The sequence below is a fragment of the Lycium ferocissimum genome, chromosome 2 (assembly GCF_029784015.1).
Source record: "Lycium ferocissimum isolate CSIRO_LF1 chromosome 2, AGI_CSIRO_Lferr_CH_V1, whole genome shotgun sequence".
Taxonomy (NCBI): Eukaryota; Viridiplantae; Streptophyta; class Magnoliopsida; order Solanales; family Solanaceae; genus Lycium; species Lycium ferocissimum.
In genome coordinates this window covers 5718238-5739893 of record NC_081343.1, presented here as the reverse complement: position 1 = coordinate 5739893, position 21656 = coordinate 5718238, and the positions used below count along the sequence as shown (strand labels likewise).

The window sequence follows — 21656 nt, the reverse complement described above, 5'->3', positions numbered from 1 at the left end:
TGGTTTCCTTAATAAGATCGAGAATTTGACATGTTCTGTTTGCTTATTAGTTCACATGTTTACCCAAAAACTTATGTGCACTTACATAAAAAATTTATCTTACAATTTGTTGTTATACTTTCTATATATACACCAGAATGATACAAATACTTTGAACTGTTTATGCAGGTTGGGAGAAAAAATAACAAATGAAATTACCTAAAGGGTACAATTTGTGTATTTTATATGTTAGTTCCGTTAGAAATCAGATAATTTGACGCACAAAGATTCTTGACACAGGGCAATGATCAGTGGCCCCATGAAAGAAGTAAAATAGTATTTTAATAATTTTATGTAAATGAATTCCTTTTTTTAGTTATTTGATTTTGGCTTTGGTTATGTTGAATTGAATAGGTAGGAATATTACAATTTCTTCTTTCTTGTATAAACAGGGACAAAGGCTTTGCTTTTGTTTGATTCTCAATGCTCGTGGTTCAACAGTCCCACTAAGTGCTTTAAGAAGTAATATATGTTCATTTTGACACTAAAATTAAACAAACGAAAAAGAGTAAGAGTACTTTGAATTTATTGGTTCTTTAGGTTGTAAAAGAAGTTTAGTTTTTCAAAAATGTATATTTAATTAAGTATATCAATATTCACCTACAACTCCTGTTTCACAAATTTTTTCCCTTCTCATTCTAATGATTCAATCAACCTCTCTTCTAATTTTTTAAAGTTATAATTTGAATACACTACTGCAAACATATTCTTTATGTTCCAAAGGGAAAATTGGATCCGAATGTGATAGTCAACCCTTTAGCTATTAAGTGAGAAATGTCATATTTATTTTTACGCTAAATATATATTTATCTCAAAATCTGTATCAAGAAAAATTATTCATACAGCGAGAAAATAGAAATGGAAATTTAGTATGATGTTACTCTACTTCAATTGAGATTATGATGCTTGATTTATACTTTGTTCTTATGCTCAGCAGACTCTGTGGAAAGAGGTCAGAGTCAAAATGTAACTTGAACATCAATTTAAAAATATAATTGTTCACGTGTCCAATAAAACTAAGTTTAATTACCATGTTAATATATAGGATTACATGTTATGATGTTGAGCATGAATTTTTTGTACTTTATAACTCGGACATATAATTTAATAGTATATTCATATCATTTTAAAATGCTTATATTGATTGTCACTATTACACCTCAGAAAATCTTTGTGTTATGCATATGGTAAACAAGTAAGTACAAGCGGGACCAATTAAGGAAGTATCTTGAGTTAATAAAAAAAATTGGGATTTCATTTAGCTCCTTTTGTACTTTGACGCTTCGTTGTAACTCGACTAATATAGATTTGTGTTGAGGACCTTATGGGACATTGTATAAGCCGTCTACAAGCATATCTTAAGATGGTATATGAGTATCAACATGTTATTCAAAGGCTATAAGAGTTGGAAGATACACGACTAGGTTGAGGTTGACGAGTGCATTTAAGCATAAGAAATGAGATTTTGGACAAATAAAAATGAGTTGCTTGCTTACCTGATGTGCATGCCTGCTTCACCAACTTATTTCCCGTACTACTTGCTTGAGCTACTTCATATGCATCTTAACTACGAAGTAAGGATGAGATATATGTTAAATTCAACGGACCAGCAAAGCGAAAACTAGTTAATTAAACAAGTAGGTGACAAGTAGGTGCATCACCTACTTGCTTAAAAAGGAAAGGCCAAGATTTATTCTCTAAAAAAGGGCTAGATGAGCGAGTCATATGGAGCATTTTAAAGGCTGATTTCCTTCATTTATTCCATTCATTTTTCAGAGACAAAAACCAAAGAATAGACCCCTATAAACTCTTCTCAAAAATTCCAGACAAACCCTAAGTGATTTCAAGGGATTCAAGTGATTCCAGTGCCAAAAGCCGGACTGCTTGCTAGTTTCTCTTTCTCCTTCTTGTAGCTGCGTTGGGGGACTGATTTGAGATGAAAAAGGACTAAGTTTCGTAGCTTATACTCAGTCCAAGGTAAGTATATGATTTTCCTTTTCTTTAAAGCTTCTACGAGTTGTAGCTCGATCATAAAGACTAGAACTTGCGAGTTTCGAAAGAATAGCATGTTGTTTGTTGTTGTGCCATTGTTGGCTGGTTGTGTACTTGTTTTTAAGTTGAATTCATGGCTGGTTTACATGAGAAGAGTCTTACTTATGTACCGCTGGTTGTGTTTCTTGGTTTGAAAGAAAAGATAAGTCGGAAACTTGTTTTAGTGACCTTAAAAATCAGTTTGAGTTCTTTGAACTTGTGGGACTGTTATGGGGTTGTTTTAAAGTTGTATTGTGGATGACATCAGTAGAGATAATTGAATACGTTGTGGTTAATGTTGTTGCTAAATTTTGGAAGGAAGAAGTGGTTTAAAACTATGGTTGTTTAATCATAAACTGAGCTTGCCGCTCGTTGTACTATTGTTTGACTTGCTTAAATTGTTCTTACATTGTTGAGGGGCTGAATGGATAGGCGTCACACCCCAATCCTGATAGGGCATGATGGGCACCCGACCCTTACTTAGAGTCGAGCGAACCCACTGGCTCTCGTTATACTCATAATCTCACTGGACCTTTAGGTCATGAATTGAAATGCATAACGGAAGCTTTTTAGAAAAATATTCTCCTCGTCTTTCTTAAACCGAGTAAACTGTAATCATATGAAATCTGTAAAGTAATGTATAAGGGTACATCGGCTCAAATGGCCGCCTACAAGGCTGACATCTTTTGCATACATGACTACTGTACGCAAAGTCTCTCTAACATAAATTAATATACCATAACATAGATACTCTGACTCGGCAACACTCCGGAAAGAAATGGAGCTCGCCAATCCAGCTGGAACATCTTCTAGCAATATCTTCTACACATCTGTATACACCTGCGTGGCATGAAACGCAGCGCCCACAAGAAAGGGCGTCAGTACGAATAATGTACTGTGTATGTAAGGCATGAGTAACAACATAGCATAGATATGAAACGTAACAAGGAGTAAGAGAGATAACCAGTACATCTGAGTGCCTCATAAGGCGGATATCATGCATGCTTAGCCCTTTAAAAAAAACATTTTTATACATATACATAGTACCATGCCCGGCCATTAAGGCTCGGTGTTATATATATAGTATCATGCCCGGCCATAGAGGCTCGGTGTTATCATATATAGTATCATGCCCGACCATTAAGGCTCGGTGTTATCATCATTAGCCCGCGTCCGGGGCAATATCATAACATGCCCACTGCAGTGGTGTGCACATCTACGTGCCCGGCCGACTATAGCGCGCGCGCGGTGTGAGATAAATACATATATATATATATATAAAAAGCATGCATAAGAGCCATATATATATATATATATATATATATATATATATATATATATATATAATCAAAAGCCCAATCGTATCGGAGTGACGTAAGGTCGGTAACCTCCGATTATATTATGGAATAATTATCGTCGCTTTGTCTCACCTTGAAGGAACAATTGATTTAAGGTGAGACTATCAATGGAGAATAGAACTAAGAGAAAACATAGAATAAGACCATAAATCTCATAGGGCATCAAGTCATGTACTTTTGGAATCTTAAAAGAAATAGTCATCTCGCTATGAACAAAATTGAGACATCAAGAAATGATTCAACGTTCTCGTATCGTCGTCATAATAATATATAGCTCAGGTACATGGAAATCTCTGTGAATAAAATTATCTCATAATAACATGAAATCCGTATGCCTTGGAGCTTGGATAAATAAATCCCTTATGATCATCATCATAGTTATCATATAAGAAATTATTCAACTCTACCATCATAGGAACTTTAAAAGTCATGAATCTCTAACATTCTTGGAAATGAGAGTTTTCATGGAATTCAAGCATAGTTTGGTAAGAAGAGAATCATGCCTTTGGGAGCTCAATAACATCATAAGGAACGCGAGATTCGTGGATTTCTAGCATTTGCGGAAACAATGATATTATGGTACGACATAAAGGTTTATAACGAAAGGATCATGCCTTTAGAGAAAGAAGGGGACTAGCCTTAACATACCTGGAAGATACTTCTCGATTTCCAACTTATTTCCTGTCTTGCAACTCGCTTAAGAATTATTCGTAGCCTCGTAATCTACATATAGAACCATTCATAATATCGTTAGGATCATCGTCATACGCTCGTCTTAAACACTTAATGAAAGCCCTTTTTAAATTCTGTCGAAATTCGGGCAGCATTTCCCCTGTTTATGTGCCTAGCCCGAAATTCCAATTCAACAACCAACAACATCAACAACAATACCAATAGTAATAACATCATTTCTAACACCAACATATGCCATAAAACGCCCCCTTCGTTTTCTAAATTTCCAAACTAACCAACTTGGGATACGACTAATTAATAACTTTATTTCGGTAAAAGTCGAAATTAATACTAACAACATCAATAGCAACATCCTCAACATCGTACAAGACAAATATATGTATTTTCATCCAAATTTCTCTTGACCCTCGATCCATAAAATCGACAACATCAACAATAACACACCATAACCACTATTCTTGAAATTATTCCTTAATTCATATTGATAGAGAAAGAGATTTAACAATTAATACCTTATTTTTATGAAAGTAGCAAAATCCTCATCATTTTCTTGTTCCCAAGCCACTCCAACACTAAACGAAATTATATTCGCGACTACGGGTTGCCCGGACCTCGATTGATACTTCGTTACTTGAAATTTCACTCAAAATCCTCAATTTTGTGATGTATAATGCTCACTTTGTTCTTTGAATTTTTGGAATTTTTTGGATGAAAAAGTGAGATTTTAACCCTTTATATAGGGAAAGAGGCGGCGTCAACGTAGCTACGATCTTGATGCTTGGAGGTTCTGTTGCGGATTTGTTTCTGCTTCATCGGCTCGTTTGTAACGTCTATAATTCTCTACTCCAATGTCCTATCGACGAACGTTTTGTTGCATTACAAACTAGACTCGACGAGCTTCATTTTAGGCTCTTTAAACACCTTAAAACTCCATATATACTAGGAGATATGCGCCTCCAAAGTTGACTAAAAATCCGTCCAGCATTTCTCAAATTTCGTCGAACTTATTTTCTTCAATTAGCTCGATCTCGAAATATTTCGAAACTCTCCATACATGATATTTATCAATTATTATACTAATAATGGCTATGTTCTCGGGTTCCAAAATACTCTTTTCCCGATTACGACTTACGAGATCGTAATTCACCCTTTTTCTTCGTTGTTACGTACTTTCCACGGCTTGTGCCTTTCAAAACATCATGGGACGTCTCCGACACTCCATTACTACGGCGAGGTACATGTCATACTCATGTTCTGAAAATGCGGGGTATAACAATAGGATTGGTTGTTGGTATTATTGATGTTGTTGTTTGGTGTTGTTTTGAATTCGGGAAAGTGAGGAAATGTAGGGGAAGTCTTTGCCCAATTTTTCGTAAAAGAGCTATTAGATTAGAAATGTATTTCGAGTTCATCCATGGCATTAACCATAGTTCTAATGCATTGATGTAGGTTGAAGCACCATGGGAAGTATATATTGAGTCATTGACAACAAAGGTATGTTATGGCTGTTCCTTCTTTTCTTGGCATGATCCATATGTGGTAAGAGTGTAATGAACCTTATGACTAGAGATTTGTCAAAGTAGAGCTTTTCATATTCTTTGCATAGTTTCAGAGTGTTATGTTATTCTTTCTGAGGGGCCATATCCCCTCCCTATGTCCTTGAGTTTATAGAGAGACAGGATAGACAAGTTACGGTATCAGTATTTTTCAGTATATGCATGATGTACTGCATGATATACATATATTTTCTTTAGCCTGGCCACTTGGTCAGTGAGACAGATATGCCTAGCCTACGGGTCAGTGAGACAGATATGCCTGGCCTACGGGTTAGTGAGACAGATTACCTGACCGACGGGTCAGTGAGATATATTGCTTGGCCACTTGGTCAGTGAGATTTTACAGTTGCCTGGCCACTTGGTCAGTGAGATATATAATAGTATTATAGTGCATTTCATATGAGACAGGGCAGGTGAGATAGTCAGGGCATTCTTTGGCCTCCAGATTATTACATTTTTCAGTTCAATTTCAGTTTTAGTTATCTATTGCCTTACATACTCGGTACATTATTCGTACTGACTCCCCTATTGCTTGGGGGGTTACCTTTCATGCCCTCAAGTCCCGAGGTACAAGTTCGTGATCCATCTATTAGGATGTTAGCTTAGCAGATGAGGTTGATGCACTCCATTTGTTCCGAAGATGCTAGAAGTCAGCATGGTCTTATGTATATTTATGTATGCACATATGTATGGGTATGGCGAGGCCCTATCCCGGTCACGTTATGTTATGTTTTCTAGTACAGGCTTGTAGACAGTTATGTACAGTCAGATGGTGTCCAGACTTGAGAGTTCATATGGTATCACAGATGATTATGATAGCCTTATCGGCTTATGCAATATGTCCAGCATATTCATATAGATAGGTCTTTTAGATTAATTGATACATGCATGTTTCCTTATGAGTGTATCGAGAATCATATAATGGCCCTATCGGACCACCTATGTTCATGTTGAAGTCACAGATGTATGTCAGATGGTGCTTGACTAGTACGGTCAGGTGCCTGTCGTGGCCCTCTAGCTTGGGTCGTGATCCACAGAGTACACGTGCAATGCATGTGTCTAGATACTAGTTTATAAATAAACTGCAAATTGGAAAGGGCAATCAATGTTTGATTTTGCAACCTCTGCACCAATAACTGTACTATCCAAAACATTGTACGGAAGATACCAAAATTCTCTTCATGAGAAGCGAAAAGGTTCAAGTTGCTACGAATATAGTTGATATGCCCTAGACCCAATCTCACATATGATGATTTGAGCATATTTTTGTCAACATTATTTAATATAAATATATGGCATCTGATATTCTTTTATCGTACATACTTATTATCAATTGTTTGATTAAATATAATAAGATCCTTGATTAAAGTTTTGAGATTTGACATCGTGATAGAGATTATGATAACAAGAGAGTCATGTCTTTTATAACTTAATCTAAAAATGTTCTTGATCGTAGGATTACTAATTAGGATATTAGTAACCTGGTTAGATCAATATGTATGTGGTGGTCTTTATTGGATAAAGATTAATTTATCTTATTAACTAAATTACATATATAGATGATGCATATAGAGATATGATCATTGAACCGAATCATTGAATAATAATCCTAATGGTTATAATTACCATAAACTATCAATAGGATATTTTCTTGAAGAATGTGATGTACTAGTTTTTCCTTTGACTTGAGAGCATCATAGTAATTGACATGTTGTTGTTGTACTTTGATACCAGACGCCTATGGCCCTAGGGCGATAGTCGAAAGGATATTGGGTATGATCAAACTCTTGTAGAATTAATGATTGATCGAAATGGAATCTGTCAACTCTTGGTAATGAGTTTAAGCTCTATGTTGTCATGAATTGTAAATGACTAACTAAAGACCTTGGCCAGGGCATTCGAATGAAAGAAGAAAAGAGTTTCTTAGATCATTCAATAGTTGGTTATATTTTACATGCAAGCATAGTTGATCGCCTATTAGGATTTGACAGTTGAACCATATCCTAGGGTGATTCGGAGCTATAAAGACAGGGAAATAATATGTTATTCTTCTATGGGTTCTTGAGAGTAATTTGTATACTTCATGCTATCTGGTCGTTAAGGAGTGTTGCTAGACAATACCCTTGATTAGTAGATTGATCAGATCGTTTTACTACCGATTTAGTATTGAACCTGTGGGGTCGCACACTAACGAGTGTTCTAATCTTTGCTAAAGGATTAATTATTTGTGTTTGATAATTAAATAATAGAATTTAGTTAGTCAAATAAATAATACTTTAGTCCGAATAGAATATTATTATATTCATTGCTAGTACATAGAATATAATTAATATAGTGAATAAATTGAATCTTGCTATTTGAAATAGCAAATAAAATTAATAATTATCAACGTATATATGAGATATATATTTGATACTCATCGTTAATATTTATTTATATAGAGATATGTGTAAATATTAATTAAGGACTCCTATGTAATATCAAATTTACAATTAGAGAAACATGAGATAAGTCCCATTACGTGCGTGTGATCCCATTTTGAATGGAATTTGATTCTTTACCAGAAAGTCTGCCAATTCAAATAAGAATTGGACTTTGAAAAGAAGTCCACCTCTTGCCCATAAATCATATAAAAAGGAGTTGTGGGCAACGTGAGATAGCAGAGAAAAAAAAAAAAAAACAGCCGTAAAAAATTAAAGAGAACCAAGAAATTGTCTTTCTTGTTCTTTCAAGTTGTGCCGAAATTCTTAGAGAATTTTAGCATGATTATTTTCATTCAATTTGTTCGAGCGTTCTATTAATCAAAGAGTTGATAGCAGGAATCAGTCTGGGTGTGGATACACATAGGCAGAGGCGAATTCAGAATTTTAAGAGGATGGATTCACCATTAGCTACGGGGTTTTTTGATTTATTTTTTTTTTGCTTTTGGTTCGTTGTAGCTTAGCGCCTATGGGATTTTTCAATTTCTTTTGTCTTTTGGGACTTGGGTAAAGGAAAAAAAAAACTCATTAGAGGTAATATAAAAAAGAAACACGATTTTTACTTTTGGGTAATAGAATTATAGAAGAAAAAGGATGTAGAATAATATAAAAAAAAAAAGAAAGTTAAAAGACTGCTTTAATAAAAGCATAGAACGTGCAAGAGCTCAGGTTCAATCCCGAGACCTTAAGGAAATAAACACAGCCCCTAATCGTCTTTCAACTCGGCGGTTTGACCATGTGTTCTTCGGAGGTAATATTATATATATTTTTAAAATTATACACATAATATATTGAGTTTAGTCGAGTGACCATGTGTTCACGTGACCCAAAATTAATACATAAATTCGCCTCTGCACATAGGCTCTTCGTACTATTGAAGAGATTTTCAGTCAAGGCTTTTTCCAACAGGTTTGTCTTAGATCCATTCTTCGACATGTGAATAAATTTTAAAATACAACTAGATCTGCTTAGGATTGTTTTTGTCTTCCGCTGCGTGTTAGAAACACCCTATGCAATCCCACGCAAGTCACATCCCTAAGGAAATTAATATTAAGTGGTTCCCCCCATCTCCTGGACGATTTAAACTTAATACGGATGGTGCCTTTTCAAATACTACTAATTTTGGAGGAATTGGTGGTGCGATTCGGAATAGTGCAGGTGATTGGGTTGTTGGCTATGCTAGTAAAATTATCACCTTCAACCACACTATGGCGGAACTCCATGCCATCCATCAAAGCCTCCTGCTTGCCGAGACAGCGCATTTGGTTCCACTGGAAGTAGAAACTGACTCGGTAGAGGTAATACACCTACTTGACACACCCACACCGCCTTATAACAATCTCATTTACTCTTGCAGGCATCTGTTGAGGAAGTTGCAGAATCCAGTGGTGCGGCACACTTTTAGGGAAGGTAACAAGGTGGCTCACTTTTTGGCTAAGCAAGGAACTCAGCTGTCTTCATGCAATCAACTATCTACTATGTCTACTCCTCCTCCGCTTATATTAAAAATAATGGATGCGGAGAAGGATGTCTTATCTCCGAAGCTAGTAGCTATTTCAGTATGTAATACTCTATCCAGTCTAGGTAACCTTAGTATTATCAGTTATGATGCCACTGGAAGTAAGAGTACCGCTTCGGTGGCTACACATGCTACTGCTTGGAATAATCTACCGCCTTAATATATAATATAAATATCTTTTCTACCGAAAAAATATGCAAAATAGTTTACAAAAGAACCAAAGGCTCGACAAGTTCTACAATAGCCTTTAATAAATTCCGTTTTTTTTTCCTATCGCGAGCAGTGCTGATAGAGGACAAAGGAAAAAGGAGCAAAAATACCTAGAAAAATACCTCCATTGAAGACCTTCAGATCTCACTACAAGAAAATAGACTTTTGACACCAAGTCTTAACGAAGGGATATGAATCCGGCCGTTAAAAGTGTATTTATAGCGACAAAAATTTTTCCGGTCGTTTAAAGTCCATTTTTAGTTTAATATTCGCGATAGAATAATATCCGAACGTTATAAAGATTAATATCTAGTCGCTAATAATTAAGAAAAGGGCGCTATATTTTCCCTCTTTTTTTTCACACCCACGTCTATTCCACCACCCCTTACCTCACCCCTCCGTAAACAGAGCAACACTAAAGCGTACGTCTCTTCTGTTTCAGTTAGAGGAAAATCAGCAACAAGATAAACACTCAGCGTGGGTCTTTAGGTTTGTTGAAGTAAAATCAGCCGTACGTTTCTGTTGCAGGCTTTTAAAAGGAATTAGCGTCTCTATGTTTTGACGCAGAAAACATTCCAATTCTTTTTTTTTAAAAATCAGTCTTGTCTTCTTATTACTCATCGTTGCCTGCGTTTTATAGGTCTTGTTGCTACGACTATAATATCCGGATAGATTCTTGGAGTTTCCTTCTTGTCAAGGTAAGTTTCTGTTGTTTTAACTATGAATTGCTTTGTGGAATGCCTAATTTTGCCCAATTTTGAGTTTACACTTCATGATTCCATCTAGGGTTTTTTTTTTTTGGGTGTTCTAGAAATGTATAGTTTTATTTTAAATGCTAATATCCTTGGTGACATTAATTGTGTTTTCTAGGAGAGATTAGTAAGTTTAAGAGCCTTATCATGGGATAGATACTAAAATATGTATATCAGTTACAAAAGAGGTACTTTTCTTGAGTGGCAGAAGAAATTTCCTCAAGTTTTACCTGGTATGGCTATACCAAAATTAGGCTTTCTGTGAGATATAAACTAATTTAGATGGGTTTGGGTTCCATCAGTGTGCTATTTAAATTCGGAAGTCATATAGCTTTAAGTTGTTGGTGTAAAAGAGAGATTGTCAATAGCCTCAAAATTGTTATACGAAATTCTTCCCATATAATTTTGGTTGGTAATAAGACTACTCTCAATTCTGTCTCTACAGTTCTATTAGTACAGCCCTTGGCATATTTATTTGCTACTTGTGATGTTTTAAGTTTAGGTTCCTTGGTGAAAGCTTTTAGCAATTGATTAGTGATTTGGGACTTTTTAGTGATTAATCTGCTGTTGGCTTATTTTTGCCCCTGTTTTGAGTTCAGAAAACTCTGGTTTTATGCCATATGATTCCATCTAGTTTTTTTTTTTTTTTTTTTTTTTTTTTTTTTGGTGTCCGAGCACTATGTTCGTCATCATCATATGTTGTGTACTGATGTGAACACTTCTGCTAGTACCGTTTATTGAAAACAAAAATAGGTGTAATGATGATTATTATTGAATAAATTTTTTAATTCGATAACTTATAAGGACAAAATCCCCATCATCCTTCAATAGTGTAATTCTACCTTATAATATGATACAAATATTTTGGTGTGAACTGCATCATTTAACGTTTCCTCATTCCTGCCTTTCTCTATTTCTTTTCAAGTCACGACAAGTTTTTCTATCGTTTGCCTAAGATATGAATGTAGGATTGTTAGTGGAAAAGCTTTGTTCTAACAGTTATATGTGTTTGCTTGATGTTTTCTTTTCCTTGAGAGCCAGAGAAGAATATATATATATATAAACGAGTATCACCCAGTTGAGAAATTTTCAGTCCATCTTCTACTTCCCATGCCTCCACAGCCCAGTTCCTGACAGCTTCCGGTGAACCCACCCATTTAGAAAAGGATCCAACCAAACAAGTTCTCAAAAAAGTCTTCCTTAGCTGTGTATGTTCCTCTGAAACAGAGAACCTTGGTTCACTGCCCGACTCCCTCTTCGAACATTTGCCCCCGATCTGTAAGACTGGCCAGTCAAGGGCCTTCCTGTAGGTTTCAAGCTTCCTTGTTTCTAGAGAGAAGTAGGAGCTTCTCTCTCTGGACATTTTAAAATTTTCTTTTATTATCCATATTGACCATATTATACATTGGTGGATGGTGTATGTTGCCTTGAGATGCTTGTTTATCATCTTTTGATTTCTCCAACGCTGATTGCACCTTAAATGCTGGATATCACCCAACAAATGCTCAAAAAAGGTTGGTAAGCAGCCCCAAATTTGGCAGGGCATCATATGATGCAGAAGCTGTTCTGAATCTTCCAATTCATCTACACAGAACAACATCTAGTATACATACTTATTCCCCTCCTTAGATTTGCTTGAGTTACGGAATCTCCGGGTAAGGCAATCCAAGTGAAACATACTACTTCCAATAATGCCAAACTCTTCCAAAAGGTTTTCTCTTGGCCAATTGTTTGCTTCTAACTGTGTTGTTCAGTATTCTATTTCACTGTAAAGAAGCCAGTAAAATCTATCATTCCAGATCAGTCTGTCATTTTGTGACAGGGGGGAAATCTTAGTTAGCCACTCTCTCAATCTCTCGGTGAAAAAAATACTTTTTTAACTCTAGCTTCCATCTATTCCTTGCTCTACAATCAGCCACAGTGGCCTCTTGGTTCATTGCTAAAGCATATAGATCATGGAAGATCTCCATTAAACGTGAGTCACCCAGCAATGCATCCTGCCACATCTTCATGTTCTTCTAATCATAACATTCAAATTGACTAGGTTCTGAAATTATTACCATATAGGATATCAGTCCACAGATACAAAATTTGGTTATCCATGGTCAAAGACAACAAAAATCGGTAAAGATTTCATTTGTAGGCTTTTTACACAAGTTAACAACTCTTGCATGACAATAGGAAAAAGCTAAGTCAAAAATTCTAAGCTCTGATCTGAACTTTAATAGCCAGTCCCTGTCTCTGCACAAACAGTCATAATTCAGTATTTATACCCCTGCTACAACTAATCCCTATCTCTGCTTAGAAATGGCATCTGTGTCAACTTTGAGCAATTGATTTTTAGGCTTCTTTGAGACAACCACATCACTTTTTATTAGATGGTTTACTTATCTACTGCATAGCGCTTAAAGTTGTTGCTTCTTGCCTTAGCTTCTAAACTATTGTAATTTGTAACTTGTATTCCTGCTTTAACTTGATAGCTCTGCTTAGTGCTTATAGCTGCTACTGCTTGCCTTCTTTAGCGTATGATAAAAGTATTGCACCTATACTGTTGTTGCCTTAGTTGCTGCTAACAACTACCGGCCTGCTGCTGTTACTTTAGCCGCTGCTAACAGCCGCTGAAGTGCCAACTTAGGGCTCTTAGGTGTTTAGCTGTTGTTGTATAATAATGTGTTTTATACGATCTTCTGTTGTTAACTGTTATGTCATTAAGAAGAAAATGAGTAGATTGTTTAAGGTTGGGAATTTATTTTGCAGTCGCGAAAAGCATAGTTGTGTTAAAAGAAGAACTCCAGGTATCGCTTATCGAACCAGCTCGTCTGTTGGTCTGGCTTTTGTGAACTGCTACTGATAAAAATAAAAATAAAAAAGCTCATTCTTAGAGTTTCTTCTCATCAACGTAAGTTTTTGCTTTTGTACGTGTATTAGAGAATTTGGTTCTATGGTGCATCTTTTTTTTTCTCCTTCTTTTACTTATATTGTTGGTGTTATTAACTAATTAAGCATCAAGCGTGTAAGTATTGTTTATCACCTTAGCCAGTTGCCGCCGAACTTTTTGCCAAAGGAGTTTTTATCTAACTCTTTGACAAGACTTTCAGTTCTTTTATACTTTAAGTGAAGTAAATTTCTGTTTGTTGTTATAGTGTCCCTAGAGAGTGTTCATGAATTCTGAAATTTCTTTATTGAAGTGTTCCGTCATTTGTATATAGTGTCCATATTTCCATCATCAATCTGGAAAGTTTGTTATAATTGAAACATCGATTGTTGCTATATGCCTTCAGATGTATCAAAGAAAATGCAAAAATTGAAAAAAATTGAAAAAGAAGAAAATATTTCACTTCCCAATTAGATAGAAGATCATTATTAACTTTTGTAAAATGCATGAATAGAACTGTTTTGTTATAATTGGAGTAATCACTAAGCAAAAATCACTAATTAAGAATCAAATCTTTCCAGAAAGACGTCTTCTTTAACTTCTGAACATTAAAAGTAGCACTTAAAGTCGAAGGATAAAATGGTCACTCCATTTTTAAAGGATAATTTAGTAATTCAACTTTTGAGTTGGGATGTTCCCACTTTTACTCCTTTTGGTTGTATTACAATATATTTCTTATATATTTTTCTTGATTCAAGATTATGGCACCTAATAAGGAATGGATGCAACTTGTTCAAGATCGACTTGATAATGCTTACATACTTGGGGTGGAGACATTTTTGGATTATGCTTTTACAAGATTGAGAGATACGCAAGAAATACGTTGTCCATGTGTCAAATGTTGTAATGCATCTTCAAGAACTCGTAAGATGGTTAGGTCACATTTAATAGTATATGGAATAATCGAAAGTTATACTTTTTGGTATCATCACGGGGAGAGGTTAGGTGAGCCACAGTCAGATTCTGAATTTGTAGACGATAATGACATTGAAAAGGATGATGTTGAGGACGAGGATGAAATACCTGAGATCTTAAGGGATTTATACCCCGCTTTCAATGGAGATAATGTGAACACCGGTAGTGATGATTTTGTTGAGGAGGAACCAAATCCTGAAGCAAAACGATTCTATCGCCTGTTAAACGATTTTGAGCAACCATTATATGAAAGTTCAAAAGCTTCTAAACTTTCTACTATGGTTAAATTGCTTCATATTAAAAGTATTGGTCATTGGAGTAATGCGTCATTTACAATGTTGTTGAAGATGCTGAAGGAAGATTTATTACCTGATGGATCAAACTTGCCAGGTTCATATTACGAGGCAAAGAAGATAATTCGGGACCTTGGTCTTTCTTACAAGAAGATTGATGCGTGTAAGAATAATTGCATGTTATATTGGAAGGATGATAAGTTTCTTGAGTCTTGCAAAGTTTGCGGCGCATCTAGATGGAAGGAGGATAAACGTAACGGGAAAACAAAATCTAAATTTGGAAAAAAGATACCATGCAAGATTTTACGTTATTTTCCTCTAAAACCAAGACTTCAAAGATTGTTTATGTCCTCAAAAACATCTTCTTTGATGAGATGGCATCATGACGAAAGAGTTGATGATGGAATAATGAGGCACCCGGCTGATTCAGTAGCATGGAAGACACTTGATGAACTTCACCCATCTTTTGCTACAGAGCCTCGTAATGTTCGACTTGGACTTGCTAGTGATGGTTTTCAACCATTTAAAAGTTCCAAAACTCCATATAGCATTTGGCCTGTGGTACTTATTCCTTATAATTTACCACCTTGGTTATGCATGAAGCAAGAGAATTTTATTTTATCAATGCTTATTCCTGGTCCTGAAAGTCCCGGAGATGCAATCGATGTTTATCTCCAACCTTTGATAGAGGAATTAAAGGAATTATGGGAAACTGGAGTGGAGACCTTTGATGCGTCAACTAGACAGAATTTTATGTTACATGCATCTTTGTTATGGACCATTAATGATTTTCCAGCATACACAAATTTGTCGGGATGGAGTACCAAAGGAAAATTGGCCTGCCCATGTTGCAATAAAGAAACTCTTTCAATTAGGTTGGAAAATGGTAAAAAAAAAAAAAAAAAAAACAATGCTATATGCGCCATAGACGCTTTCTTCCTCTCAATCACAATTGGAGGAATGATAAAAAATTCATTTGATGGCACTAAGGAGCGGAAAAAACCACCAAAAATTCTATCTGGTAATGACATACTTCATCAAGTGGCTGATTTAGATGGGATAACACTATCAAAGGATCCAAAGAAGAAGACCAAAATATCACATGATAGTAGGGGTGATAATTGGAATAAGAAGAGTATTTTCTTTGATCTTCCATATTGGAAAACACTATTGTTGCGACATAATTTAGATGTGATGCACATTGAGAAAAATATATGTGATAATATTTTGGGGACAATCTTAAATGTGAAAGGAAAAACCAAAGATACATTGAATTCTCGGATGGATTTGCAAGCAATGAACATAAAGAAAGAATTGCATCCGATAAAAAGTGGGGATAAATATGAGTTACCAACTGCATGTTACACGTTATCTCCTGAAGAGAAGAATAACTTTTTCACTTTCTTAAAGAATTTAAAGGTCCCAGATGGATTTTCATCAAATATTTCTCAATGTGTCAACCTTAAAGATCGCAAACTTTCAGGCTTGAAAAGTCATGATTGCCATGTTATTCTACAACATTTACTCCCACTAGCGATACGCGGTATGCTCTGCAAATCTGTGCTTGAACCACTTATTGAGTTGTCTATATTTTTCAACATGCTTGGAGCGAAATGCTTAAGAGTAGATGAGCTAGAGCAAATAGAAGCCCAAATTCCTATAACTTTGTGCAAGTTGGAAAAGGTCTTCATTCCTGCATTTTTTGATATCATGGTCCACTTGCCAATTCATTTAGCAAATGAAGCTAAGATTGCGGGACCTATTCAATATCGATGGATGTATCCAGTGGAGCGATGGCTATACTTTTTGAAGTCTTTTATTCATAATAGGGCTTGCCCAGAAGGCTCCATTGCAGAGGGATATTTAGCAACTGAATGTATGACCTTGTGTTCAAGGTATTTGCATACGATGGAAACAAAATTTAATCGCAATGAACGGAATTATGATGGTGGTGCTATTGAATCTGATGGAGGTTTAGCAATTTTTTCTCAACCTGGAAAATTTTTAGGCAGTGCCAACACAGCAGGGGGTCTTGATTCAGATGAATTTGAGCAGGCACATTTTTATATTTTGAAGAACTGTGATGAAATTCAACCATTTCTCGAGTATGTAATGACTCATTCAAATAATTTACTTTTACCTTTTCCATATTTTCTTACTTATAATGACATGTTATACTTCAAATTCTTTTCAGAGAATTTTCACAAATTCCAGTTGATATGTCTAAAAACAATTCAGATATTGAATGGAATAGACAATTCGTTAGTTGGTTAAGGATAAAGGTGAGCAGTTATGAATTTTTGTTTTTCAAACGGGTTTGTGAATAGCAGTTGCTGAACTATGTACTTGATTTTGATAGGTTGGGGAATTGCATAAACACGATGATAGTAAGAAAATAAAAGATTTGCACTCTTTGTCACGTGGTCCTCTGCCATATGTGACAAGTTTCAAAGGCTATGTTACTAATGGATATAGGTTTCACGTGAAAGAGTATGATACAGGTTTGAGAACTCAAAATTGTGGGGTGGTTGTAGTTGGTGAGACTGATGAAGAGAATAAAAATATTGATTACTACGGAGAGTTAACTGAGATTCTTGAATTACAATTTACTGGGGGAAGAAGAGTGGTGTTGTTTCGATGTTTGTGGTTTGATGTGTATGACCAAGAAAGGGGAATTAAAGAAGATAAATATGGCTTCGTAAGTGTTAACCGCCAGCGGTTTTTGAAAATAAATGAGCCTTTTGTACTAGCCAACCAAGCATCACAGGTATTCTATGTTAATGATCTTTCGAATAAAGGCTGGCATGTTGTACGAAAGGTTCAACCTCGTGATTCTTTTGATGTTGGGGAAAAAGAGGACGATGATTTAGAGGAGCTACCAGGAATCTAGGAAGCAGTTGGGTGTGGAATAGCTAGCTGAAGTAATTACCAGGAGGGCTGTTAGTATCTCACAAAGAATTCAATGAGATCGATGGAATTTATTGATTTTACAAGTTTCACTTTATGATTTGCAGTAAAGGATATTCTATTTGGTCACTATGTACTCATGTTTGGTTTCTGAGTTACTCATTTTTTTTTTTTTACTATGGTGTTAAGTTGGATCCTAAAAATATTCATGTTTTGATTTATACTTTCAAGTACTTTCTTCACGATTCTCTATTACTGAAGTACGCTATGATCATTGGCAGTAATGATTTTTGCCTAGGATATATTTTTTTTATTTGGTTGATTAAACATATGATGTTTGCTAATTTAAGCAATAACAGTAAGATATCATTGGCAGTAAAATTATGAGTTATTGCGTTTATTAGCAAATATAAGAGATGACGCGATTCAGTCTGCATATTCCTAAACCTTGTTTGATTGATGTTCAACTGTTAGTTTTTTTTTTTTTTTTAAATGAAGCTGTTATCTGTTTTAACTAAGGAATCTGCAACACTATATACTTCATGGCATCAATTATGTCAAAGGCTAGAAGGACCTATAGAGCTTTAAATTTACGCAAGACATGTAGATCAACTATCACAGAGACTTGTTGTTGACTTGCTGCTTAAGTTGTAGTGCCATACTCCTTAGCAGTAGCACTTAGAGCCTCCTGCACAGCACCTTGCCTCTGCATATTGGCATCATCATGTGGCACCAAAGTATCAGCTGTATTCCCTGCATTTACATGACCTGCAAGTGTGTCATTTTTCTTCTGCATATTCCCTTCATGATCTGCAGGTGATACCATATTCTGAGCAGTGTTGTCCTTTATAACATCAGCAACCTGTTGTTACTTGTGCACATGGGTATTTAAGTTAATTCCGGTACCTTTCTCCCCTTCTGTAGTGCACCTTTGTTATATCCCGTATTTTGTACGTCGGGATATTCCGAGCTAAGTGTGGAAAGTTAAGAACAAGACTATTTTCCGATTTCGTTTTAAGGCATAAGTCGCTTATGATTTTGTTGGTATGGAATATTAAGGAATTTGGGGTTAAAAGTGAATTATGAAAAGTTAGACATTTCATGAAAATTTGGGGCCAAAAGTGAAGTTTTGGAAACTTAAATTCATGAAAATATGGCCATGTGGCCGTGGGTGTGTGTGGTGTGGGCCATGGTACACTTGTGTAATTTATATAAGTTTAGGAAGATGGCTAATTCATCACTTTTTATCATCTTCACCCCCTTAGAATTTTGTAGAACTTTGGAGAAAGCTAAGGGGAACCATTCGGCCATAGTCCAGCCGAAAATGGTGTCCCAAAATTTGATCAAGAAAAATTATGTTCTCCTAGCTTTCCTACTAATTGAAAGGCCCTTGTTAACGTGGGGTAGTTGTTGGAACAAGAAAACCATTTTTGTGCCATGAACAAGGCCTAGCCGAGAGGGAAGTGGAATGGAAGGAGGTAAGGTTTAATATCCATTTTTATATGTTATGCATGGTTTTTGTATGTTGTGATATGTAGAAATGAATAAAGTTCATGAAATTGTGGTGTTGAAGTTGGCCGTGTATGTTGAGGTTTGGCCGTGCATGTGTAGTGTTGAATAGGAGTGAAGAACTAATTTCATTTAGTATATTTTGGTTGTTGTGTTGTGGATTATGTGATGAAAATGAAAGTATTAGATGGTATAAGTTGAAGTTGTGGCCGTTTGTGAGATAATGTTGAAGTTGGTATATTGGTAATATAGTTTCTTGCATTTATATGAATGATATTGTAATATGTGGTTGTTGATATAGTTTATGAATTTGAAGAAAGAAATGTATTGTTGTTGTTCTTATGGCATTTGGAAGTTTCGGGTGGAATAGTGTAGTGGTTGGGTAGTTTGGAATATTTTGCGGATTGTTTAAAATGTTCTCGAATCTTGTTTGAATGATCTTGGATTAGTACTTGAACTTGCGAGCGTTGATGTTAGCTTGAAAGTATGTAGTTGAGTTGAATGTAATTGGACGTCGTCGACTTATGTAGAAAGGAGTTATTAATGTTAGAATGCGTTTGAAATTAATTATTGATGTCGTTGATATGGTTATTGGTATTGTTGTCGAAGCTTTGGCCGAGTTGAATTCTCGGGGTTGATGAATTTATAGGGGAAGTGCTGCTCAAATTTCTGTAGATAAAATGATGGTTTGGAATTGAACTCTCCGATGCTTATGGCTAATGTTCGATGCCTATTGATGTGGCTGTAGATCTCGAGAGGCCAAGACTTAAGTCCTGATTAGCGTAGGAAGCGGACGAGGTATGTAAAGCTCAACCTTTCTTTCTTTTGGCATGTCTTAGTTGAAAGTAAGTTATGACACGAATCCCGAGGTAACTCTATTCTTGCGATCCGAGCATGTCTATGATTCTTATTTGTCTCTTGATATTCGTATTCTTAATGTAGTCGAATTATGATTCTTATGTCTGTTGTATGACTAAATTTTAAAAATTGCATAAAAGTTTTGTTTTCAAAAGAGTTTCATTCCTAGACGATTCCGAAACTACGAACGTCCGTAACTTTCACAGAAAGGCTCGGATCGCTTTGATATGTCCGTAGAGGATTCCGTAGCGTATGATGACCCTAACTTCCATAGGCGGGCTCGGATTGGTTTGCTACCCGTCCGTGGGCCCCCGAGACTTTCCTTTGCATAGTTATGATGTCTTTTTTTAGAATTTAACATACTTATCATCCCGATTCCCGAGTATGATTACTTACTTATTTACCGAGTCCGAAATGAGGATTGTTATGCATATGATTCCGATACGTAGCTATGACTTCTAAAGTTCTGTTTGATATGTTCCCGAGTGGCATTCGGAAGAGGCTTGATTGGACTATTGCTTTAGTTTGCAAATGATGGTTCGGTTTGATTAAATTCCTTTTTTTTTAGTCTTTACAAATGTTTAAATTGCATATGGTTTATAAATGTTTTAAATTGCATATAGTTTCCCACGATTCTGCTCGTGCACATTATTGTTAATTCCTTCGCCGAGTCCCGGGCCGGTATGTATCGTGCGCATTTGTTATATTCCAAGTATGCGAGTTTTCCGAAGTATGATGAGTTTTGATATATGATATGATACGAAGTATGATGAGTTCTGAATTATGATGTGATACGGAGGATGATGTGTTCGGAGATATGCAAACTTCCGAAGTATGATGAGTTATGGCGCCAAGGCGGGAGGGGCGACCATGTTCCGTCCGCCGGGTCCCATTATGGACCGCATATGATACATGTTTTGACATGCATGATTTATGTTCAAAAGTAAGCATTCTGGCATTCTGATTATTATACTTATTTTTGTACTTCGCACATGATTTCCGACAACTGACATGCATATGATGATTCTGTTCACCGAGTCCCTCACCAGAGGGCCAGGTACGGTATATATGTATGATGACGTGGTGATACGATTATGATATGATTTTACTTACCGATATATGTATATGCATGATAAATGTTTCAAAAAGGCAAGTCTTATGATTTTCTGGTCATTATACTTGTTCTGTAATTCCTACTTCGATTATGATTCTGTTTTCTGTACTCCATGCTTTACATACTCGCACATATTTCGCATGACCCCTTTCTTCTAGGGGGCTGCGTTTCATGCCGCACAGTACACCCAAATTGAGCGAAGATAGTAGTAGAAGATGTTCCAGCTGGATTGGCGAGCTCCTTTTCTTTCCGGAGTGCTGCCGAGTCAGAGTGCTTACGTTATGGTATCTGGAGTATGTTAGAGACTTTGCAGACAGTGTCGTGTATATAAGATATCAGTCTTGTAAGCGGCTATGCAAGCCGATGTATTATTATGCATCGTGTTATAAGTTTCATATGTTACAGATTTTGTTTGATTTGATAAGGATGAAAAACATGTTTGAGTCCGAAAAATTTTCACTATGTATTTATGTCAAATTTTGCGGGC

At 35.9% G+C, this 21656-nt stretch overlaps 1 protein-coding gene across 1 annotated transcript; it reads left to right on the top strand.

Moving 5' to 3' along the window:
* The first annotated feature begins 10518 nt into the window (after positions 1-10518).
* LOC132033211 (uncharacterized) lies at positions 10519-18286 on the top strand. The gene is made up of 4 exons (XM_059423112.1): positions 10519-10584; positions 14272-16886; positions 16976-17063; positions 17141-18286. Exons 2-4 carry the CDS (start codon positions 14275-14277, stop codon positions 17669-17671), a joined length of 3231 nt encoding a protein of 1076 aa, XP_059279095.1. The 5' UTR covers positions 10519-10584; positions 14272-14274; the 3' UTR covers positions 17672-18286.
* The last annotated feature ends 3370 nt before the right edge of the window (positions 18287-21656 follow it).

Bases quoted from the DNA above. Each gene is read 5' to 3' on its own strand.
- LOC132033211 (XM_059423112.1), top strand. From the start codon at position 14,275: ATGGCACCTAATAAGGAATGGATGCAACTTGTTCAAGATCGACTTGAT. The intron at 16,887-16,975 runs GTATGTAATGAC...AATTCTTTTCAG, and splicing joins GAAATTCAACCATTTCTCGA to AGAATTTTCACAAATTCCAG. The intron at 17,064-17,140 runs GTGAGCAGTTAT...TGATTTTGATAG, and splicing joins TTAGTTGGTTAAGGATAAAG to GTTGGGGAATTGCATAAACA.